The 20,285-nt window shown below is 38.4% G+C and overlaps 1 protein-coding gene across 1 annotated transcript in view; it reads left to right on the forward strand.

The window, feature by feature from the left end:
* The first annotated feature begins 1,361 nt into the window (after positions 1–1,361).
* The window catches only part of LOC127662711 (otoferlin-like), a 47,723-nt gene continuing 28,799 nt past the window's right edge, over positions 1,362–20,285 (forward strand). The window contains exons 1-24 of the mRNA XM_052153997.1: positions 1,362–1,407; positions 2,223–2,325; positions 2,489–2,543; positions 3,368–3,499; positions 3,664–3,726; positions 3,826–3,910; positions 4,000–4,159; positions 5,182–5,368; positions 5,963–6,149; positions 7,757–7,980; positions 8,336–8,444; positions 10,206–10,383; positions 10,482–10,602; positions 12,282–12,382; positions 12,680–12,770; positions 12,884–13,000; positions 13,105–13,257; positions 13,404–13,593; positions 13,685–13,809; positions 15,685–15,819; positions 15,942–16,103; positions 17,060–17,179; positions 17,265–17,426; positions 17,523–17,685. Of these exons, the coding sequence (XP_052009957.1) occupies positions 1,362–1,407; positions 2,223–2,325; positions 2,489–2,543; positions 3,368–3,499; positions 3,664–3,726; positions 3,826–3,910; positions 4,000–4,159; positions 5,182–5,368; positions 5,963–6,149; positions 7,757–7,980; positions 8,336–8,444; positions 10,206–10,383; positions 10,482–10,602; positions 12,282–12,382; positions 12,680–12,770; positions 12,884–13,000; positions 13,105–13,257; positions 13,404–13,593; positions 13,685–13,809; positions 15,685–15,819; positions 15,942–16,103; positions 17,060–17,179; positions 17,265–17,426; positions 17,523–17,685 (3,169 nt within the window). The remainder of the gene's footprint in view (positions 1,408–2,222; positions 2,326–2,488; positions 2,544–3,367; positions 3,500–3,663; positions 3,727–3,825; positions 3,911–3,999; positions 4,160–5,181; positions 5,369–5,962; positions 6,150–7,756; positions 7,981–8,335; positions 8,445–10,205; positions 10,384–10,481; positions 10,603–12,281; positions 12,383–12,679; positions 12,771–12,883; positions 13,001–13,104; positions 13,258–13,403; positions 13,594–13,684; positions 13,810–15,684; positions 15,820–15,941; positions 16,104–17,059; positions 17,180–17,264; positions 17,427–17,522; positions 17,686–20,285) is intronic.

The following is a 20,285-nucleotide window of genomic DNA, read 5'->3' on the forward strand; positions in this document are numbered from 1 at the left end:
TTAGTTTACTTGTTGTGTAGTTACACTGAGTATATTGCAATATCTAGGGTGGTAGTCTGTCTAAAACCCATGTGATCTCTCTCAACAGGATCTAGTTCTAGTTACCAGTGTCTCAGGTTCAACACTAATACAGTATTCATTAGCATATCACATGTCTCCTGTCCAACCTCAGGCTTAGAGCAAACCAAACTCTTTTTGAGTTATTTTGTGGCCTCTCGGTTTCTGCCATCCAAATGTCAATAATGGGTATGTAGACCAGTCGTTTTAAGAACATCTTGAAGTATAGAAATTCGTTTGAAATTGCTCCAAACTGCTGGATGTGATTGAGAAAATCGAGAAGCAGTTGCGTAGGACGGTAAGTATGGACTCTTGATTATGTCAGACTTGTTGCATTCAGGTGTTTTGGCGCTCATGACAAACCAAACATTGTAATAGTTGTTTGTAAGTGGCAATGACTTTCAGTGTGTACATACAGTACTTTATGTTCATAATATACTCAAATTAGTGTTTAAATGTTTATGTGTGATTACGGATGTTTCTGGCAGCCCAGGTAGAATAAAATAAAGGTAATATTAGTAACACTTTATTTTACAGACATATGTAATGTTACAATAATGAACTAAAATAGTAAGAACAATAATTTCTGTATATGAAATTACAATGTATCCATTTGATAATTACACTTTAGGTACTTGCTTGTGCTCATTAGTATTACTCAGTACATGCTAATGAACATACATACCTTAAAATAGTTCATGGTTATTTATGCTTAATTTATACTTAATCAAAATATATTTATAATTTCATTAGAAGTTAATCTTTAAGTTGACATTTTAAAATACATGTTGTATAGTGATCATTCGCTCATTTGAATAATTAGCTTTTACGACTGCTAATTACAGAGGGGTTAGGTCATCGACTTTATTGAATTATTGTAACCTGCAATTGTAATCTTAAAAAATATTTCTACCTGATCTAACCCTTAACTCATTTTTATTGGTTTAACCTAATATTCAGGTTGATTACGTGATGTTCAATAATATGTTGACTTGAAATCAATTTAGATTTTGGTGGTAGTTAAGGAGATTCCACAACTGTGTAAAGCCCTTTATGTTTCTACAAAAAAAGTTATATAAATGGAAGTAATTATTATTATTATTATTATTATTATTATTATTGTATAAGATTTTACCAAATTCTTTTCAGTGTATTTGCATGTACAATTTGAATTAAAAAAATAATGGATGAGTTTAAAGCAATATAAAGTTCAAATGACATTATCATTACATTTAACTGAGAGATTATAAACTTATTTACTTTTTTATTCATACTTAGAGGATTGAAGCAAATCATTCGCAACAATGAAGCGTAACAAGCATCGTGCTAAGGATGATGGCAAAGGTCAAGGTGAATCCTTTTCTAAACCTTTGCGGAAATGAAAATGCATGGAGTTGTTTATTGTATGGTAGGCTTTGTTTAGATTATTATTTTACAATATTATTTCTGTATGATTGATCAATTGTAGTAATGAATGGCAAATATAATATATTTAATATATACAGTATATATAAAGATATATACACGGTACATACACAGATATATATATAGGTGTATACACAGATACATACACGGTACTGTGCAAAAGTTTTAGGCACTTGTGAAAAATAATACATAGTGAGTATTCTTGGTTGTTGGCGGATCGGAAGTTCAAGTTTCTTGGAGAATTCATCATGGTTCTTCTATATATTTAGGCTGTCTCAATTACTTCTGTCTCTTTATGACTGACTTGATGTTCAGTGGGGGGCACTGACATGGCATCTGTTGCGGGGCTCCCTGTTCTTCTATTCTAATCTTTTCTATTTGCATAAGTAATGTTTGGGTCTAAAATGTATTTTTCCTATTAACACACTAAAGCAGAAGATATAAATAACCATCTGAAGATAAATGCTTTTGTGAAACATCTTATGTGCCTAAGAATTTTGCACAGTATTGTATATATATATATATATATATATTGGAAAAATATTAAAAACTCTATATATGAATATAAAGAATATATTACAATAATATATAGAATTATGTGTATATATGGTACATCTTAATTGTGCTTGTAGCATTAATATATGTCAAACTACCTCTGGTTAATACAAAACAAAAAACTGAAAAACCACAGTGCTGTTCGTAATAACATCTAGTTATATTTTAAACGTTTACTCTAAAAGATGAAGCAGCCATTCTGGAGACAGAAGATATGAGGATGCCCGACCCTGACACGATCTCACTGGCATCAGTGACTGCTGTCACAACCAATGTCTCCAATAAGAGGTGACCGTTCTTATTTACTGTTCAGTCACATGAGTTCAACTCAGATATGATATTCTACATTACTTTTACATTTTACATTATTTGCATGTTATGTTCTAACACATATAATTGGCTGATCAATGTAAGAATTTTTCCCCATCCAAAAATACTCTAAATACTTTAGATCAAAGCCTGACATCAAGATTGAGCCTAGTGCTGGAAGACCAGTGGATTTCCAAGTATGTGATTATATGGCAAATGGACATTTGTAATGGAAATGGATCTACATAGATCTCTAATATTTTTATCTCTAATAAAATTAATACATTGGTTCCAAAAAGTATTTGAACACCTATGTCACACTTCGAAAGACTTAAAAATAAATATCTTTCGATCAAAGCAAGTGTCACTTATTTAAAGGAAGATAGCAGTATACAGTACTTTTCAACAGCTGGTCAAAGATCCAAGTGATTTATTTATTTATTTTTTTGCTTGTCCTATATTGAAACCGAAAGTTTGGGCGATACATATCAAAGGGTTAGTCTGGGTCATCCCTTTTGAAAAAATAGCCAATTGGCTTTAGTTTGACACAGATGAACAAATATTTTCTGGTCTGTTGCAGGGGGAGGGACATTCTAATCCCAGAGAGCATTTGATTGGACAAAAATCTGTAGTGCAAGATGAGTAATCAATATTTTTGGCCTGTTTTCTCCTTGGAGAAAGGCTGTAAATATTAAATGATAAATTTATTTCAATGTTTTGAAGTACACTAGCATGAAGATGACCTCAAAGCTGACACACATGGACTAAAAGTCACAAAACTCTAGTTTCAATTTCATGAGGTCATTAGAAGTTGCTGCAAATATGGCTCATATATGTGTTCTGTGTACACTTCTTGTGTCATTTGTGTAGGTGCCATAAGATTTGATATTTTATATCTTTATATCTACATTTTTAAGTGTGACTAAAGTATCCAAATACTTTTTGGGCCTTTGTATATTATAAACAATGTATGGCATATACATTCAATATTCTGCAAATTTGAATTCTGCCCTCTTTCTAGGTTAGTGTCACTGTTGTAGAAGCAAGACAGCTGGTGGGTTTGAACATGGATCCAGTGGTGTGTGTAGAAATTGGCGATGATAAAAAGTACACGTCAATGAAGGAGTCCACCAACTGCCCTTACTATAATGAGGTATGTGTCTTCCTAATTTGAGACATTTCCCAATGCTCAAAATTGTTTTGTTTTTTATGTATGTTTCTTTTCTTTTTTACTTATTAATTGAATAGCAATGGAAATAATAATAATGTTTTGATGAAATCCACCCTTAAACTCATGGCAAAATGTTTTTTTTCCAGTACTTTGTTTTCGACTTCAATGTTCCTCCTGATGTCATGTTTGACAAGATCCTCAAAGTGTCTGTAAGTGTCATTTAATATTGCTTCAGTATGGCTAAAGCCAGATGGCCTCTTGTTAGTGGATCATCAACATTTTCAACTCTTAATTTTGTGTCTCTGCAGGTTATTCACTCTAAAAATCTTTTGCGGAGCGGAACTCTGGTTGGAAGCTTCAAAATTGACGTGGGCACAGTATATTCACAACCTGGTAACCAGACTTACTTTATTTTAAAGCTCTTGATTTCACTAAAGGTTGCAATATTTCAGGAATTCTTTGCATGTCAATTAACTTTACAGAACACCAGTTCTTCCACAAATGGGCCACTTTGTGTGACCCTGAAGACATCACTGCAGGTTGTAAAGGCTACGTCAAGTGTGACATTGCAGTTGTTGCAAAGGGCGACACTATTAAAACCCCACACAAAGCAAATGAGACAGATGAGGATGACATTGAGGGGTAAATATATTGTTTTTTGTCTATTGTCTGGCAAACATTACGGGGTCTAAAGGGGGGCTAGGGGTTGCATTGCCCCCCAAATTTTCCCTCAAGCTCCCCCAGACATTCCTAATGCCCCCTCAATGACTTACAGCTAAATGATCAACACTGGACATCCTTAAAGTACAAGTGTCGCAAACAAAGATTACTTCCTAGTACCGTTCCTGTTTGTTAAGTCAAGTCCAATCATTTTTATTAGCATTTACATTTATGCATTTGGCAGACGCTTTTATCCAAAGCAACTTACAGTGCACTTATTACAGGGACAATCCCCCCCAGAGCAACCTGGAGTTAAGTGCCTTACTCAAGGACACAATGGTGGTGGCCGTGGGGTTAGAACCTGTGACCTTCTGATTAACAGCCCTGTGCTTTAGCCACTACGCCACCACCACTCCACATATTTGCATAGCGCTTTTAACAACACACATCTTTTGGACATCCTAGGAAGTCCAAGTGGTTATTCTTATGGTTAGTGATCTGAACAAACCCTTAACACTAGGTATAAAATTCTGAGGATAATTCATCTCGCACCATTTGTGCCAGATTTGTCGTTTAAAACCACAAGGCCTTGAAAACCTTTCTATGGGTAGGTATTTCCTTCCCTGAGGCTTATTGAATAAGCAATACCACCATAGGAGACCATAGTGGCCACTGAGAACTAAAACCACTCAGAACACCTTAACAAATGCACAGTAATGCCCTGGCAACCACCAGCAACACCAGCAGCAAATTTACACAGGCAAGCACCACTCACATTTTCTTCAGGAAATGTAAAAATACACTGTACACTGTATATAATTTTATGCAGATGCTATTGCACACACTGTCATTCCATCCCACACCTATTGTCACTCCAACACTTTTACCTCTAACAGAACAATACAAAGCCAAACTCACCCAGATAATTGTATGCAACAGTGCACATATTTAATCAAGGCAATTCCATACACTGAAACACAGATCTCTTTTTTTTCTTGATTCAGGAATCTTCTGTTGCCAGAAGACGTCCCATCTGAACGTCAATGGGCAAGATTCTATGTGAAAATATACAGAGCCGAGGGGTTGCCCAAAATGAACACCAGCATTATGGCTAATGTCAAAAAAGCTTTCATTGGAGAAAATAAGGACTTGGTTGATCCATATGTCCAAGTGCAATTTGCAGGACAGAAGGTAGGCTGGATTCTTAGAAACTAGTTGTTGTCTAGAGTGCAGGGGGGGGCTGATGGCCATTGTTATGCTGATATAATTCAATTAAATGGTCAAAAATAATATGTACACAAATTTCTGAATTTAAACAAACTCTTATTTTGCACTATGACAAGGATGTAAATTTTGACGCCATAAAACAGCTTGACATGCAAAGTTTTATTTCCTGTGTTGACTTACTGTATTTCCTATTGAAACAGGTAGTTGGAGCAGATGATATCAAATAACTCCTATCTTTTATTTAAATAGCCAAAGGACTTTAGGTTATGTTACAGTCGTGAACCAAAACTGGGCAAATTGGACGAAACTCAGTATAGTTATCATCAAAGATGAATCATCAAAGATTTTGGTCAGTTTTTCTGGTTGAAAAAGAGATACTGTACTTTTAAGAGTACACTGGCTCGAAAGCTAAAAGACATGAACTAAAAGACACAAAATGGTTGATTATCAGCCGATTTATCTGCCTGGATGGTCTTTCACTAATTCTCACAACTAGAAAGATTCACCAGCCTCCATTTTCACTACAACAACTGACGTTTTCATTTGTGCACAACATAGGGGAAAACATCCATTCAGAAGAGCAGTTATGAGCCCATCTGGAATGAACAGGTCGTTTTCACAGAGCAGTTTCCACCTTTGTGCCGGAGAATGAAGCTGCAGGTCCGAGACTCAGATAAAGTAAATGACGTGGCCATTGGAACACATTTCATTGACCTGCAAAAGATCGCTAATGATGGAGACAAAGGTAACAGGGTTTTTATACACAAAAGCAAAGAAAATATGTAACCTGTCCTAAAGATGTTTCTCCACTTGCTTTTATTCCATTACATTTTTGTCTCAGATTCTTACATAGGCAGGCCATATATGGAGGGGTATAGAAGACAAAAATGAAAATGAAAAATATGTAGTTTAAATGTTGTAATCAATTCATAAAAAATATAATGAAATGTGGACATAAATAAACATATTTTTCCTACTTTTCAAATGTCTTTATGTATAGATTTGACTGTTTTAACCTTGTCCCAAACTAATTTTTACATGTTTAAAACAATGATCATTTAATCAAAGAGTTAAATAAACACAAACGGTTTCAAAATGTATTGTGTGGAAATGATTGCTATACATTTTTACAAAATTGCATCTGTCCCACAGTTGTGGCATCATTTCCATCACATCAAACAATTTTGCCCCTAATAAAGTTTTTTCAAAAGTGTGTGTACTTGTTAGCCAAGTGGTAAAAAGTGTTCATGAAGAGCATTCTTGAGATTAAATATGAGACAAAACAAATAAGTATCAAGGGAAATATCACTTTTTATTGGCCGTCATTTCCAATCAAGGTGTAATTTTTCCAAATTATGCAAAAAGTGTGAAATGATTTAATAGTTTGTTTATAGGATACATTTAATGTTATTTTATTTAAAAAATATTACAAATGAAAAAATGCTTTAACAAAACTTACCTTTCTAGAAGTCAATAGTGCGAAAAGTGCCTGAAGTTGAAGAAGCACCCAATAACATAATGAAATGTAACAATCAATAAATAAAAATACGATCAAATCAAGTCGATGCAACACTCAAAAACAAATATATTTTCTCACAAATTGAGTACAAATGTTACAGTTTAAATTTCAAGGTGCATTTAGCCATTTTTCACTTTACATAAATATGGTGCTTAATTTAAATTAACTTGTATTCTTATTTATTAATTGCAAAATTGCATTGATTTTGTCTGCTATATCCCTCCATAACCATCACTAGAGAGCATAAAAAATGCCACAGTTCAATCAGGGCTGGACTGTAATCTGGGATACCGGGAATTTTCCCGGTGGGCCGACGCACTTTTGGGCTGATCAGGGGTGGAATGGCCATTGGGAGAACCAAGCGGGCTGGTGGTTTGGCCGCAAAACGTTCCAAATGGTCCGCGATAAGCAACAATGAACCGATGCGTTATGCAGAACGGACCACAAAACGGTGCCGCGATATGCACAATTGAACAGCGAACACCCCCAACCCACCACCCCCCAGTTGTCATGTAAAATCTAAGGCCGATTTCTCTTCACAGTCCAGCCCTGAGTTCAATGGTCATTTAAATATCAAATCTGGAAATATAAAAAATTTGAAAATTCGAATTTCTATACCTGGAAAAGTTATGTAAATGAATGAGATCTCAAAAAGTAATCTTTAGTTTCTATAGTGACTTTCATTTTTCTAGATTTTCAGCTTTAAAATATTTTATTTAAAATAATTTTCCAGCTTCGTTATGAAAGAGTTAAGGAAGTTCAGTGGTCAAAACGTGTGGAAACCCTGATCCAAGTGAATGTGTTAAGAATCTTTATTTGGCTCTCGTTGTTAGGCTTTCTCCCCACTCTGGGGCCAGCTTGGGTCAACATGTATGGTTCAACACGGAGCTACACTCTCATGGACGAGTACCAGGACCTGAATGAAGGACTAGGGGAGGGGGTGTCATTCCGGGCTCGGCTGTTGGTCAGTCTGGCCGTGGAGATACTGGACACCTCCTCTCCTGATGTTATGAGCTCCACAGAGGTGCAGGTGGAGGGGATACCCAACATCTCAGATGTAAGTGATCCATTGATAGGGGGGTTGTGACAGAGCAATTATAGTGAATTATATACAGTCTTTATTGAATTACCTACATTATTAATTTAGCAGTAATACTCATTGTAGTCCTTTGTTGTGCGAGACAATCATCTACAGCAGAGTTTGAGCCAAATTTTCGCTGCATTCTGCATGTGACATGCTGTTAAATATTCATCAGTTTGAGAGAACTTCCACAGGTGTTCCAGAACTGTTCTAAATAGTTTATGAGGACAATGACATCAGCATTTCTTTATTTGATCAGAATCTAAAGAAAACCCATGTGCACTCAAAATGTGTACATTTTTAATCATTCCTTTTTCTTCTTAATATCTAGACTATCACAGGAAAGATTGAGGAATTCTTTCTCTTTGGGTGTTTTCTTGAGGCCACCATGATTGACAGGAAGATTGGAGACAAGCCCATCAATTTTGAGGTTACAATAGGTAAAACAGACTATAAATCTAACCCTAACCTGTAATTTTGGCACCACCTGTGTCACCGAGCAACATTTACTCTAACATTTAAAAATGTCATTAACAAAACATGACCATACATCAGACCATACTGATACTGAGCAGGAGCAGAAACACATGCACAAATGGTCAAAACACAGCATCATTTTATGAAATAAACTGTTTCCATCACCTTCATTTTGACTTATGTGAAACTCTACAAAATCCACCTCTGTCTAGCAAAATACATTTTAAGCAATTTTTTTTGCAAAGTGTTTTTGCACATTTACATTTATAAGATGCTTTTATCCAAAGTGACTTTCAGTGCACTTATTACAGGGACAAACCCCCAGAGCAACCTGGAGTTAAGTGCCTTACTCAAGGACACAATGGTGGTGGCTGTGGGGGTCAAACCAGCAACCCCCTGATTACCAGTTATGTGCTTTAGCCCACTACGCCACCACCACCATACATTTGCACATTACAGAAACTTGATGCAAATTTGGCAACTCATTATTCTCACATGCAAATGAGCTTTGACGCCAAGTCTCGCCATAGGTTTGCTGCAGGTTAACCACTACCGCTGAAGAGCTGCAAACTTCTGGCAAATATTTGCAGCAAATCTTATTTGAATGTGAAAATAATGAATTAAGCCTTAAATGTTTGCCAGAAGTATGCAGCCGGTAGTGTTGGCAACAATGAAGAGTTTGTCACAAAGCTCTTTTGCATGTCAAATAATGAGTTGGGAATTTGCAACAAGATTGCGGTACATTTTTTGCAATGAAGCATTTCCAATCAGGTTTTCTCAAACGAAAATGTTAAATTTGCAGAAAAATAGTTGATGGAAACCCAGCAATAGTCTCATGACAACTCGTAATAATTTGAGATGGCGAAATCATAAAATATTGTAAATCCAAGCCAAAACGCGATGACTTTTAGGCCAATCAATCAACAAACAGTTTTTTGAATCAATACAATACAGGCATCAGAATTAAGCTAGTCTCCTATCAAATCATTTATTTTAAGGGAGGAAACTGTATGTGAACAAATTTGGTTACTTTTTTCATATTTATTCATGCAATACAAATTACTGATGTACGTCAATAACCTGTAATCCGCTTCACTTGTCTCTTTCTTAACACGATGGTTTCTTCCGTAGTACACAAAAGCTATTTTCCTGTTAAAATAATGGTTAGGTTTAGAGTTTGGGTAGAGACCTACATTCTTTTGATAGATTTAATTTGGGTTATGGATGAAACATTGTTTGTTGGTTCATTTATTTTTCTTTATGGAACTAAAAGTTGCACTGTATGTTTTTGTATGAGCCAATACTTCCTTGTGATTTGGCCAGATGTATCTTGCACCATTATTACGACTTGTCATGAGACTAGGTCGGAAATTCAGTTCACAGTTATCCTGCTTTTATTTCAAACTGACGCCCTCTACCAGAGAGTGTAGGCAATCTACTTTGTTTGGGGAAAATTTCCCCAATGTTGGTCATGACGTTTCTAATTTTCTGAAATTTGTTAGGGCCATGTTTCTACCATCTCTACCTAAATCAAACGGTTAGGAAATCATCTGGCAGACATCCAAACTTAAATGGGATTGTAAACACATCCTCCAACTAAATAAAATCTTTATTATCTTAGTGAAACAGATCCAGTCCATTAATCCATTATTGAAGCAAGTAATTAAATGATTAAGGGATTTGTGTCAGATATCCACATGATAAAACTCTCCTCTCAAAACAAGGAAACTACGGCAGTGAAGTTGACACTCCAACCAAACCAAAAACCAAGAAGAGTAAAGGAGGAGATGGAGATGAGGAGTCAGAGCTCATTCACGGCTCCAGTGATGAAGAGGTTGATGATGATGGAGAGATGACGTCAGTGTCCACCACGCCTCCAATGAAACCCGTCATCACTGACAGGTTCAGTTCCTCGAATGATTGTGTTGCTCCAGAACCAATTTATTTTTTGCATTCTTTAAAAAAATGTGCATACAATATCTATTCTTTTCATTTGGCAGAAACTATTTCCATCTCCCTTATTTTGAGAGAAAACCCTGTATCTATATCAAGAGCTGGTGGCAAGACCAGAGAAGGCGACTTTATAATTCCAACATCATGGACAACATCGCAGATAAATTGGTAATAAATCAGAATTTACAACATAATATTCCATCACCAACACCTAACATGGCTAAAATGGGGAAAGTGGTGTGGACATCCGCATGCGCCGTGCTTCTTTTAGCAACATTTGTGAGCACATTGTTGCCATTTTGAGTTTTGAAAATTGGAAATTTGCTAAGTTTGCAAAACCAGAAATACATTGCTCTTGGTTTCTGCAGTTTCCAGGTGAAGTGTCCACCAACAGATAAGGCTTGAATAATGTACAAAAGCTAAAAATATCTCCAAATAATGTTTTATTAACATTTTAATCAACCTGGAATTAATTTGTTCCTAATCCAAACTCCAAGCCTAATCTAAAACTACCCATAATTAGATTTTACATTTCATTTTAGATAGACTTACAGTGCATTAAAGCTACATTCTCAATGTATGTGTTCCCTAAGTGTCATACCTTTGACTTTGGAGTTACAAGCTCAATGCTTCACCACTAAAGCTACAGGGAAACAATAAAAAAGGTCTACAGCAAAATATTTGTATTGGGATGTCACGCAAAATGAAGAATCTGTTTTAAATTGCCCTTAGGCTGCTATTTTGTATGTAAGTCATCTTATGAGCTATATGATTTTTATTTTCTGAAATAGTTTTGCTTTCCCTCTCGCAATTATTTTTGGTCACACGTTAAGTCGTAATGTTGTTTCCGATAGTTCCAGTACCCAAGAATCAGCGACAATATGCCGTCTCACTGACGAGCACCATCTCCTATCAGACATTTTTGCATTGGCTCCAGTGTGGTTTCCTTCCCTTGTGGTGCGACAGGATGAGCATTTCATCAGAAGCTTGGAAGACCTGGGGTTGTATCCCACGTCGATACCAGGAAGTAATCGCGTTTGCATAATTAGTGACGAGCGTGATTTGGAGGTTTGCTTTTTTCACATTAATATTAATATTTTTACTCCACTGATGGTTAGGTTTAGGTTTTGGGTTTGGGAGATCAGTTTATAAATTATGCATTCCTCTTCATGTATTACAGCCTGAAAAGGGGTGGAGCCAGGAGTTTTTCAAAAGGGTGGACAGGCAGGGGCAAGCGATCAGTCTGTGGTGACACAGAAATGTTCAGGCAGCATTTTTATATCGTCGGACTGTGTGTGTGTGGGGGGGGGGGGTTGAGTGGATACAATGACACCCGGGATGAAGAGGTTTGGCGACTTGGTGTGCACATATGTTAAGTTTGTGCATTTGTACAGAGATGATTTAACCTCTAAAGAACTGAATTGTGCCAAGAAATTACCCAAAACATGACTACAACAGCAATTGCGAGTGGGGTGGCCAGGCTTCGGTCCATAGTGCCACGGCCACCCCCAAGCTTCGCCACTGCCTGTACAGCTGAAATCAACACGCTTCACAACTCGTTTTTGGCGCCCCTCTGTGGACATTTCACCCCCAAAATGGAGCTGACATGTGCCTGTACGCCCAACAACACTTACTGCTTTGGCCACTGGGGGCAGTGTAGCAAATGTCATTCAACATAGACCGATCTTTGCTAAAGAAAAGTCATCGTATTGTTTCTGATTTCACTGAGAGATCGGTCTGTTTGGGTTCCCTCCAAAAATAAATCAACCATGGATTTACTGTAGCTTTATTGCAGTAACCTTTGCGGAAACCATGGTTATAATTGAGATACTGTATGTTTCCTACAGGAAGAAGGATTAAATGATGTGCAGGAGATCATTAATACAGAGAAGGCTTATCCTGAGCGTAGACTCAGAGGTGTCCTGGAGGACCTGAGCAGCGGCTGCAGGTGCATACATGTTTTTCTGCGAGTCTTAAAGAGGTTATGGGTAATTCTCAGGAAACCATTTGTGTCTGCATTACTACTGATATAATTAAAAGGATACTGAAATTAGTTTCTTTTACAATTAATATTAGTATTTCATTATGGTTATATTAGTGGTGTGGGTGCAAAAGTGAATTTCCCAGCACAAATGGCCTGAGAATGACCGTTATATAGAACCATTCCCACAAAACTTCTTCACTGAACCATTTTTTTATATTTTTAAAAGGAATAAAAGAATAACAAATTTGTTAACTGTTTCAGTACCTTTGTAACACTGGCAAACAACGACCAAAATCAGGCTGGGAGGACAAAACTGGACCGCGAGAGGCTGAAGTCATGCATGCAGGAACTGGTAAAACTATCACAGAGCTATGTTACATGCAGTTGGTTTTGACTGTTAAAATCCAATGCTGCGATTGCATTTATTATCGTGTCTGTTACTGAAGTTCGTCGTTGTATCCTCAGGAAAACATGGGCCAACAAGCCAAGACGATGCGATCACAAGTTAAGAAAATCAACGTGAGAGACAAAATTAAACTGGCACAGAACTTCCTCCAAAAGCTGAGATTCCTGTCTGATGAGGTAGCACACAAAAGCTGAATAAAAAATGATTGAGCTTGATTGTGTGATTGCATTGATTCATTCATATTATTGTAAAATACTCATTAGATGATCTTTTATCGTAGCCTCAACATAGCATTCCAGATATTTACATATGGATGATGAGCAACAACAAGCGCATCGCATATGCTCGCGTTCCCTCCAAAGACATTCTCTTCTCCTCTGTTGAAGAAGAGACCGGGAAGGATTGTGGGAAGGTCCAGACAATCTTTTTCAAGGTTGGGTTAAATGCTCTCACATTCACATTTTGTCCCTTTAACACAGAACAATATGCACACCTGATGTACCTTATCAACAAATGCTAATTTTAATCATACATTGCTTAAGAATATTTGGAGTTTTGATGCGACTCCTCTTTCAATAGCTCCCTGGCAAGAAGAGTTTTGGGCCTGCAGGCTGGACTGTACAAGCCAAAACTGAGCTGTATCTGTGGCTTGGCCTGAACAGGCAACGTAAGGACTATTTGAGTGGACTACCAAACGGGTTTGAGGAGAATAAGGTGGTCAAAGGGCCTGGAATTCACGCCTCACCCCCCATCAGCTTGATCTACTCCAGTAAGATGCTCCAGATCATTTACGTGAATGATTTCAGATTGGCCGTTTAGTACTGATGTCAGTGATAACTTGATTTAATGTCTTTAAACAGTGAAGCAGATCTTCCAGTTGAGGGTGCACATGTATCAGGCGCGCAGTCTGTTTGCGGCGGACAGCACCGGCCTTTCAGACCCTTTCGCCAGAATTTTCTTTTCTACTCACAGTCAAGTTACAGAGGTGAGATTTTTATTTCAATTGTCATTTAGTGTTCACTTCCTGCAGAATGAACAAATTTAAGCATTCAAGCTAATTTGAACCATGAAGGCGATATTTATTTATGTCAAAATTAATTCTCAAATCCTACCTTAATATGAAGACACAACAATAAGTAAGCCATTTGTTGGTTAATTTTCTTTCAAAAAATTTTAACACTGTGTCTTTGTGGTCCCATAAATATAAAAACGTTTGTTTTAAGCGACCCGCCCAAGGGTGCATTTCCCAAAAGCATTGTTAGCAAACTATTGTTGTAAGATTCATATTTGCCAACATAGTTTTACGATTTGGTGTTTCCTGAAAACTCTCCACCTGTACTGTAGGTAGAAGTATATTTCCTTTTTGTTTGTTTGCTGTGTGGACATCATTAGACTTTGCTGAGGCTTCTATATCTTTAATTCCATATATATATATATATATATATATATATATATATATATATATATATCTTTCATTCTGTTAAGACCTACCACGTTTACATGCACTTAACACTCCTATGATCTTTGGTCATTTTTGACCGGAATCAATTTCGCTGATTTAATAAAATACTTTATCTAAGTAACTTTTCTTCCACTTGCCATCTGAACATACAAATAAATTTTGCCCATGATTCGATAAGTCTAATTGGTCATAAATAAAAATGACACCTTTGTTCGTCGCGGTCAAAATTGACCTATCATTGAAAATTCATGTGAAAGACCATAACACAAAGAATTTTTTTTTTTGGATCTGTCAAATACAATCAATAATTTTGCCACAATGCAGAGGAAACACACAGAAATTAAAGGGTGAGACTATAAAACATTCAGATTGAAAAGCTTACCCACTACACACAAATAATTGGTGAGACAATAACACAACATGTTTTTCTAAACACACACAGAAATGAGGGGGTGAGACAATAACACACAAACAATGCAGAATACAATTTTATTTATTTTTTTACTATAGAACGTTTCAAATAAGCCCAAATGCATAACTTGTGTTCAAATATCAAATTAGGTTACAACAAGCAATCAGACTACACAGTAGGTGGCTGCACAGAACACTGCAGCCACCTACTGGTTATTATTGTCACCGCATGATTGTAAAGTCAATCTTCCTCTAATATATGTCACATTCTCATATTTTCTTCATGTTTCAACTTATAGAAGTGTAGGTTTTTACTGTACTAAAGTTTCATAAATTTGCTTATTTGTACATATGTACATTAATGGTAAAATGTAGAAAGTTCCATGTAAATAAGATTAAAAATAGCATAAAATCCCAAAAGAAGTGCATCATTTCATTGCTATTTATTTTATTGTTCTTACTTCAAGACAACTACTTTTGAGGACCAAAGGTTGAGCTCAATTATGAAGACCATAGGAGGGTTAAGAAAATGGCTTATTCTGGGGTTTTGCAGAAAGTAGCTTTCTAAAACGGCATGCAAATGACATTTAAAGGATTAAAGGCTGTTCAGAAAAAGTGATGTAACACATACAGATACTCTCGGAAAACAAGGCTTATTTTTCCAATGTTAACGCATAATTGGTGTTCTTATATGTTTTTGAAAAGTGTGTATGTGCTTATTGTATTTGCTCAAATGAGTTAGCGGAACCCTGAATTCTGATGTAGAGGGAAACCCCTCTATAGCAGCGCAATACGTCGCGTTACACAGTAACTTTCATGCCAACAAAATCACAATATAAAAAAAAAAAAAATGAAAACGTATTACTTAAATTACTATTTAAAGCAGATGCTCCTGATTTAAATGAGCCCAAATACAAAGTGATACAATGCTTAGAGGTAATCTTTATAAATTATCACATGATTATTCATTTATATTTTTTCGCTCAGGTTTTGAATGAGACTCTGTGTCCTACCTGGGATCAGCTGCTGGTGTTTGATAATGTGGAGCTGTACGGTGAAGCAGGTGAGCTCAGAGACGATCCGCCGATAATCGTCATTGAGGTCTACGATCAGGACACTGTTGTGAGTGATAACGATATCAACAAAACATCAATTCTTTCTGCTCTCCGTGCTGTTATATGTTTCATATGCTTATGAATGTGCCCTTCTGATGCTGATATCTTGATCTCTTTCTGCCTGTTAAGGGTAAAGCTGATTTCATGGGCAGGACATTCGCTAAACCTTTAACCAAGATGTCTGATGAGCATTATGGTCCACCACGCTTCCCTCCTCAGTTAGAGTATTACCAGATCTACCGCGGTAACTGCACTGCTGGGGAAATGCTCGCTGCATTTGAACTTCTGCAGGTGGGTCTGACAGCAGCAAGATTGTGTTTGTATCAGGGTCAGTTTCTCCGAGAATGCAAATGAGGCCGTTAGATTGGTATCGAACGATATGAAAAAATATATAGTGATAATATTTTTGCCCTTTAATATTATACCCTTGAGCTCATCGTGTTCTTGAGTTAGTAGTAACAGATAAAAATACTTATTTTTTTTATCAAAGTTATTAGACTATTTGGTAACACTTTACATCAATGTTCACTTTGTTAAGGGTTTATAAAGAGGTTCATTAATGACTAATAAGTTATTTACAAATGCATTATAAATCATTGATGTGTTTATAACAACATGAATAAAAAGGTGACTTTCATCCAATCCTTGCCAAATAGTGAGCATTTTATAAATGCATAATATACACACTTATTCATAATTATTTTAATAAAAAATTAATAAATGCTCACAGGTGTCCACTTTACATTAATGTAAGCTGTCATAGGTTACTAATATTGAATAAGTGTTATTAAGCATTTATAACGTGAGTAAAATGGCTTACTAATTGGCAGGTATTGCATGAAACTCACCTTTTTATCAATGTTATTATAAATGCCTGTCAATGATTTATAATGCATTATTAGTCGTTAATTAACCCTTTTATAATCCCTTTAAAAAAGGGAACATTTCTGTAAAGTGTTACAGATTTCTTTCTTTTTTTTTTTGCATTTGTGTTTGATGTATGTAAAATTGTGTTTAAAAAGCATAAACTGGATGAGACTTTGATGTGACTAGGTTTTAATAAATAGACTGTTAAAGTCTTATAGTATTGACTGCTTGTTAATAGTGTAGGGAAAAAATGGTGTTCCATTAGTTTTTAACCCAGAAACTATGTAAGCATCAAATGGAAGATGAATTTACATTGGACTAAAAATGTTAACATTTACAAAAATACACATGTATGATTTATTATTGTGAAAATCTTTCAGATTGGACCAGCTGGAAAGGCTGACCTGCCCCCCATAGACGGACCTACAGACATTGACCGTGGCCCAATCCTTCCTGTTCCTATCGGCATTAGACCTGTCCTGAGTAAATACAGAATTGAGGTGAGTCACTTTTAATAGATAAATAAGAGTCCTACACGACAAATGTAGCAATTATACTGAGAAGTGTGGCATACAAATGGTGCAGGTTCTCTTCTGGGGTCTAAGAGACTTGAAGCGAGTGAATCTGGCTCAAGTGGATCGCCCTCGTGTGGACATCGAGTGCGCAGGGAAGGGCATTCAGTCAGCGCTCATTCAGAACTACAAGAAAAATCCCAATTTCAGCACTCTGGTCAAGTGGTTTGAAGTGGTGAGTTCTTCATCATTTCTTCTTCCTCTGCAGTATGTGGAGATGATTTCAAAGTCACGTTCATTGCACTTAATAATGTTTGTGATTGTTCTCCAGGATTTGCCTGAAAATGAACTTCTTCACCCTCCTTTGAACATTCGGGTGGTGGACTGTAGGGCGTTCGGTCGTTATACTCTGGTCGGCTCTCATGCAATCACATCTCTACGCAAGTTCATTTACAGACCAGCAGACAAAAGCGTCTATAACTGGTCTGCTATGGGTGTGTATTTAGGGCAATTCAAAGGCTGATTCATTTTAATCTGATAAACTTTAAATGCACGTCTGATTCCATGATAGCATCCATTCTAGTCATGTTTAACTTTTACCTAAATATTACCTCAAATTTCATCTGACCTTCATTTAAGAGCATTTAAATAGTAATAATAAAAGCAATTAAACATCTTACAAAACTACTTACTAATCCACTTTTTAAAATCCACTCCAATCTAGAATTTATTGTTCATATTTGGATGGCAGGTCACTTTAAGACTGCAAGGCAAAACCAAAAAATAACCTGTTGCGTCTCCTCGCAATAACTTTATCCCTCCCTTACAAAAACTAACCATGATTTACTACAGTAACCACAGATAAACTATTATATTTGTGATAAAACCATAGTAACTACAAAATGTATCATGGTACTGCAACAGAAACCATATTTTACACATGATATTCATAGTAAAACTATAGTAGTAAATCAGAAAACCAAAACTATGGTAATAAATTCGTAAGTACTCTACAGATAAATAAATAAATATACTACAGTTTTACTATAGAAACACCATAAGTCCATTTGTGGTACAAGAGCCATGATTTTTATTACCATAGCTTTTGTTCCCCTTCTGTCGCTCTCTCCACGTTGTGTCAGAGAAGCGACACTAGGGGTCTCCCTTGAGCGCCGATATTCACCTCTGAACTATGAAAAAAGGCCAATGAGAGTTGGCAACCAGTATTTGCATGTCCCGCCCCCTGGACATATGGGTATTTAAGCGGCGCAAATACGGGAGTTCATTCAGAAAATTTCTTCGGAGCCGATGGTCGTGTCTGCAAACTGCTGCGTGTACACACCGAGTTCCTGCTATCCCTCTGCTGCATAACTGTTGGATTCTACGGCGCACAACAGCAGCTTTCTCCTGGTTGCACTTCCTGCCCCTGAGCACTTCGACAGCGCAGATAATAAAGATCTCTCACGAGTTCTTTCTTTCATAAAAGAGTGATTTTATTTAAAAGAGTAATTTCCTCTAAAAGAGCAAAACACAGCGCCGTTGAACGTTTTTTTAAGGACGCGTCTTTTTCAAGATGCCTTTCCGCCCCGTGTTGTTCCTGGATGCGGTAGAGTACTCTCCGCTTCCGACGGCCACAGGCATTGTCTCAAGTGTCTGGGCAGCGATCACACCGAGGCTGCGTTTGTGGATGGTTCATGTTCTCACTGCGAGAACATGACCATGACAATGTTGCGGTCGCGGCTCGCTTACAACCGTAAGCAAGCCACTCCAGCCGCCCCCCACATCGCTCCTTCTTCCCACGGGATTGAGGACGATGCGGCTGGTGATGGAGGTGATTCAGGGATGGCAGCGGGTGCAGCTCCGCCGGGTACGCCCCCTCGGACCACCCGTGCCCCGACACGCTCGTTGACTCCCGTCCCCGCTCGAGGTGATGGCGGCTCGCCTCATGGCCAGTCTGCCTACCCTCATGCGATGGAAGCAGACGAGTTCACCGTGACATCGGAGGGCGTGGGCTCTGATGCCGAGGACTCCTCTGGGCTGCCGCCTTCGGGCTTGCACGCCCAGGAAGAGGCCGACGCACAGATGTCTGATATGCTTTCCCGGGCAGCCAACAGCGTGGGCTTGGACTGGAACCCTCCGTCCTCCCCACAGCCATCACGGCTGGACGACTGGTTCTTGGGTGCTGGGCGCCACTCACAGCCTCGCCCCCCCCCCCGGTTCCTTTCTTCCCGGAGGTGCATGATGAGCTGACGTCTTCGTGGAGAGCACCCCTCTCCACTCGTCGCACCGCCACCTGCTCATCCGGTGGATAGAGCTGTTGCGCTCCAGCTATTCCCCGGAAGCACTACCATCTGGCGGGGTCGCCCTGTACTCCCTTCCCGGTCAACATCCCGGGCAACATCCTCGCTCACCACGAAGGCCTACAGTGCTACCGGATGCGCCGCTTCCGCCCTGCATGCCATGGCTCTCCTGCAGGACCACCAAGCCAAGACACTGCGAAACATGAACATGGGTGGCCCTGATCCCGACACACTGCAGGAACTGCGCTCAGCGACTGACCTCGCCCTAAGAGCAACGAAGGTCACAGCGCAGGCGCTTGGGCAGGCGATGGCCACACTGGTGGTCCAGGAACGTCAGCAATGGCTGGACTTGGTTGAGTTGCGTGAAGCTGACAAGACTCACTTTCTCAACACCCCTGTCTCCTAGTTCGGCCTCTTCGGCGACACCGTTGAGGACTTCGCCCAGCAGTTCTCCCTGGTGAAGAAGCAGACGGAGGCCATCTCTCACATCATGCCTCGCTGCAAGCCTGCCGCCACGGCCCAGGCCCCATCTGCTCGCCGAGTGCGTCCTCCCGCTGCCAGAAGACCTCCTGCTCCGCCTCAACCCGGGCCCAGCTCTCAGCCCCGGCGTCAAGCAAACCGCGGGAAGCGTACGCCCCATCTCGCGGACCCCTTCAAGGACCCGGAAGGCTCCCAGGCGTTCCTGAGACAGCGGACCCAGAGTGCAAGAAGTTAGCTCTGGAGGTGGTAAGACCGCTCCGTCCCCCGGTGGAGGGCCGGGAGGAGAATCCTTTGTTTTTTCATTTGCCGCACCC

This window comes from Xyrauchen texanus, chromosome 22 (genome assembly GCF_025860055.1).
Source record: "Xyrauchen texanus isolate HMW12.3.18 chromosome 22, RBS_HiC_50CHRs, whole genome shotgun sequence".
Classification (NCBI taxonomy): domain Eukaryota; kingdom Metazoa; phylum Chordata; class Actinopteri; order Cypriniformes; family Catostomidae; genus Xyrauchen; species Xyrauchen texanus.